A 4,133-nucleotide genomic window follows, 5' to 3' on the forward strand; every position below is an offset into this window, starting at 1 on the left:
GTCCCCCCCCCCCCCCCTCTGACCGCTCGGCCCGGCTCCTCCCTGGACTCCTCGTCCAGGTCGGCCAGGCTGATCTTCAGGTGGATCCCCTCCAGAATCTGCGTGCAGCGGTCAATGATGTGCTGCATCTGCAGGAAGCTGGCGGCGGTCAGGTAGCTGATGATGTCGGCCAGCTGCAGACACAGGCGGCCGGTGTAGCAGAAGGACAGCAGCTGCTCGAACACGGACGGGTTCCGGATCACGGTCAGCGATACGGTGCTCATCTGGCTCAGGGACATGTGGTCGCGAAAGTAAGGCGAGCTAGCAGCTAGCACCACTTTGTGAGCGCGAAAACTCTGTCCCTGAACATTGACCACGATGTCACAGAGTCGGCCCTGGACCCGCAGCTGGTTGAGGTGAGTTAGAACTGAGTTGCTGAAGTCAGGAATGTCCAGCTGGATGCTGCCGGAGCGTTCCATGCTGCCACCTGCTGGTAGAGAGCAACAGTCACACACACTGACACGTGTAATATCACACTGTCTCAAAAAGACTTGTCAAAATGTTAGTGCCCCCTTCTGTTAACACGAGTCATAGCTCCAGGCTGGCCCTCGGAGAGAAGCCGTCTGTCACGTGAACCCCCTGACAATGCTGCCACCTGTGGTCAACTCCTGTATAACGAGTCTTCTTTGGTTCTTACAGTCACTGTTCTAAATATATGGTTCCACTTGTCAAACAGAACAGTTTATTAACAGTGGTGAACCCCAGGGGGCAGCAGTGAGACTCTGCTGTCCTCATGATAGGGGCACATGTCATTTGATTAATTCTATCATGAACTTTAATTTTTGGGATATTTTCTTCATCTTCAGACCTCTCTCTCTCTCTCTCTCTCTGTGTGTGTGTGTGTGTGTGTGGACTGACTTTGTTTTTATGCCTCAAATAGAAAGAACAGAACAAAAGTCATTTTTTTGTCATTGTGACACTTGAACCTGCAGCCTTCCTGACCGAGGGCCAGTCACTAAACCACTACTCCACCGCTGCGCTCTAACAGAGGACGGACCTGATGATTTAACACAACACAACAACAGTACACTGCCGCCGTGAATACACACAAATGTGTTTTTAAAGATGATTTTATTGATGGTTTCTGTGATGTTTGACCTAAATATCAGTCAAATTATTTATGACTAACGCAGTGTAGTCATCCACAGAGCCACATCTGGCCCGCGAGCCATAGGTTCCCGACCCCCGTCCCAGTGTCTCTGTTGTCATAGAACCAGCCTGTTTCTCAGGATGGTTCTTGCAGTAGGGGGCGCTGACACTACAGTCCACACTACTACAGTGTGTGTGTCAGTCATTATACTGAACACACTAACCTTTAACAACAACAACAATGATTTAATATTACTATATTAACGGGTCACGTGACGTCTTCGTACTACCTGGTCAGAACCAGCACCTCGGCTGGTTCTAGATCAAGAACACGGCGGTGTAAGTGCAGCACTGTGGAACTGACCGCATCCACAACCGGGCTGTTCTGGTTCGGCTGCAGGTGCAGCGTGCTCTCACCTGAGCGGGGTGACGGGGGAGATTCGGGGGGAGTTCGGTTCTGGTATCAGGGTGCGGTGCTGTCAACGCTTCAGTCCTTCGGTTAGCTCCGCATCGTTAGCGGAAGGGGCCGATGACAGCGGCACGGCTCGGTCCGGCTCAGCTCAGTTTGGCCTCCGTGAGGAAGCAGCTCCAGGGGCTGCTTCTCCAGCGGCTCCAGCGGCGTTGGTGTCGGATTTAAGGCCGAAGCTGAGCAGCGGACCTCGGGCTGGTGTGCAGCCGCGGAGCCGCCATTCCTGTGGATGTGAAGCTTTGGCGGATGGACATCTTCTTCCTCTGTGCCGTCACAAGAACCAGCCCCACCTGCTGGCCCGCGGTGTATGCTGGGTAATAGAGTTTACCAGCCGCCGAGAAGCTACGGTGTGAAATCCCCCGAGTACACCGTTTCCCAGCATGCACCTGTGAGAATGAGGTCGGACCTAGAGTTCAACTACACTTTAAATACACTTTTACTATTGCAAATAATAAACACCATCTTGAAGAAGATTTTAAAATGAATATTCGACTTTATTCTTTGTTGACTTCATCCAAATAGTTTATTAAATGAACACGTAAAGCTGACACTTCAAAGTTAAACCTCCAACTCCATAAAACGCCACTGTTTTACTGTTTTATCACACACATTTGATCCGTTAGCACCGAGCTAAACAACCACCTCCATTCACTGACCCAAGTAATTCCACATTTAGTTTGAACAATGAAAAACTCGTTGTGATTAGTGCCGGTAGTTGCGTGTCGCTGGTTGGTAATCGTCAATTGGCAGCGTAATATATTGAAATGCCAGGAGGGGGCGGGTTAGTGGGACAAAGACGTGAACACGTCTTCTTCTGATGTCACACACTGACGCTGACATTGATTTCTTTGGCTGAGTCTTCACTCGGTGTTTCCCACCAGTTTCCCCTGCTGTTCCCACTGACAGCCACAGGAGGCGTGTCCTGCCACAGTAACACGTCGATGATGAGTGGCTGATTAACATCTAAACCAATCAGAGCAGAGTGGCTGACAGCTCCCGGAGGAGACAGGGGGCGTGTTTCAATTAGTGACTTTATCTGATCGTGTGGTGAGAATCAGCGCGGGTTCGTTACCCGTGAGAACCTGAGTGTAGGTCAGAGAGACCAACAGACCTCCGATCACTAACCGATCACTAACCGATCAAGTCATACACACAGAAAATCATTTAAAAATATAACAACAACATAAAAATCCTCAGTTCTACTGCCAGAAAATCAGGATTTAAAAATCAACCGCGTGGAATTGAGTCGCAGTTTCATCCAGTCTCCTCCAGGAAGCAGCCGCTAGGAGGCAGTAACAGACCAGAGTACAGTCCAAGCCAAAAGTAAAAGTCGTTCAGTGTCAACTTTCTCCAGAAACTTTATCAACGTTTCACTTGTGAAAAGGTTAAAACAACAACAACAACAGCAACAAAAGTTTGATAAAAAAAGAATCTTGTCCTGGTGCAGCTACTGCCACACTGTCGTCTGTCGGTGATGATGATGATGATGAAGATGATGAAGATGATGATGATGATGAAGATGAAGATGCTCCAGGTCGTGACAGCGGAAAACACGACTCCGTCAGCAGTGGGCGGAACTGTGGAGCAGCGGACTCTGCAGCTGCAGCATCTCTCAGGGGAAATCAGACTGTAATCAGCTTGGACCGATTTATGGCGGGGAGGGGGCGTCACGACACACACCGATCCTCTGGTTGTGTGGGTGTGGGGGAGGTTTGGGGGCGGGGCCTCAGTCGGGTATAAAGGCAGAGCTCAGGTCCTACAACTTCACAGAGCTTCAACGACCTGATCCACACACCTTCAACAGGTGAGTCACTGAGCTGCCAGCAGGGGGCGACACTACTCCCGTCTGTCCAGTTTTGTTTCTTCTTGTGCATTACATTACATTTATCAGAGGCTTCAAACACAGCAGGTGTTTAGGAGGAGGAGGAGGAGGAGGAGGAGGAGGAGGTGTTGTATGGAGACAAATGTTGAGGAGTAATAACAACTGACTGTGTCTTCTCACAGACCTGGGTGGACACACCATGAAGACACCATCGGACTTGTCTGTCAACAGTGGGAGACCAGGTGAACTGTCCACAAAAAAACCCACAGAACCCAGCAGATCCAAGCTGTCAGCTGACCTTAGCCCCGCCCCCTCTCTGTCCTCAGGTGGACGTCTCGGCCGTCGTGTCCTCACTAACACTCGAGAACGCTTCAGACAACAGAACGTGAACGGAGCCTTCGCTGAGCTGAGGAACCTGCTCCCCACACACCCCCCCGATCGGAGGCTCAGTAAGAACGACATCCTCCGCCGCGCCCTGCGCTACATCCACTTCCTGCAGCGGCTGCTTGAGCTGCAGCAGCAGCAGCAGCAGCAGCAGCAGCAGCGCCATCACCTGGCTTCAGCCTGGCACCGAGCAAACAGTGTTGACCAGGACCAGGACCAGGACCAGGACCAGGACCAGGACCAGGACCAGGACCAGGACCAGGACCAGGACCAGGAAGACAACACTCTGTCCCCAGACTTCAGCCATGACCTTTCAGAGTTGGACTTCCT

At 51.2% G+C, this 4,133-nt stretch overlaps 2 protein-coding genes across 2 annotated transcripts in view; one reads left to right on the forward strand and one right to left on the reverse strand.

Moving 5' to 3' along the window:
- zbtb37 (zinc finger and BTB domain containing 37) overlaps positions 1 to 1,868 on the reverse strand; it is an 11,616-nt gene extending 9,748 nt beyond the window's left edge. Inside the window, exons 1-2 of the mRNA XM_008329131.3 lie at positions 1,546 to 1,868; positions 1 to 466 (exon numbers count right to left, since the gene is read on the reverse strand). The exon at positions 1 to 466 is cut by the window's left edge and continues 5 nt beyond it. Of these exons, the coding sequence (XP_008327353.1) occupies positions 1 to 458 (458 nt within the window). The 5' untranslated portion in view covers positions 459 to 466; positions 1,546 to 1,868. The remainder of the gene's footprint in view (positions 467 to 1,545) is intronic.
- A 1,198-nt stretch (positions 1,869 to 3,066) lies between these two features.
- On the forward strand, positions 3,067 to 4,131 carry LOC103392871 (T-cell acute lymphocytic leukemia protein 1 homolog; the record flags this gene model as incomplete). The annotated part of the gene is made up of 3 exons (XM_017040229.2): positions 3,067 to 3,401; positions 3,602 to 3,661; positions 3,746 to 4,131. Coding segments are annotated over exons 2-3 (429 nt in total), but the record flags the coding sequence as incomplete, so codon positions are not given.
- Positions 4,132 to 4,133: the final 2 nt, after the last annotated feature.

Source organism: Cynoglossus semilaevis, chromosome 2, assembly GCF_000523025.1.
Source record: "Cynoglossus semilaevis isolate Cse_v1.0 chromosome 2, Cse_v1.0, whole genome shotgun sequence".
Taxonomy (NCBI): domain Eukaryota; kingdom Metazoa; phylum Chordata; class Actinopteri; order Pleuronectiformes; family Cynoglossidae; genus Cynoglossus; species Cynoglossus semilaevis.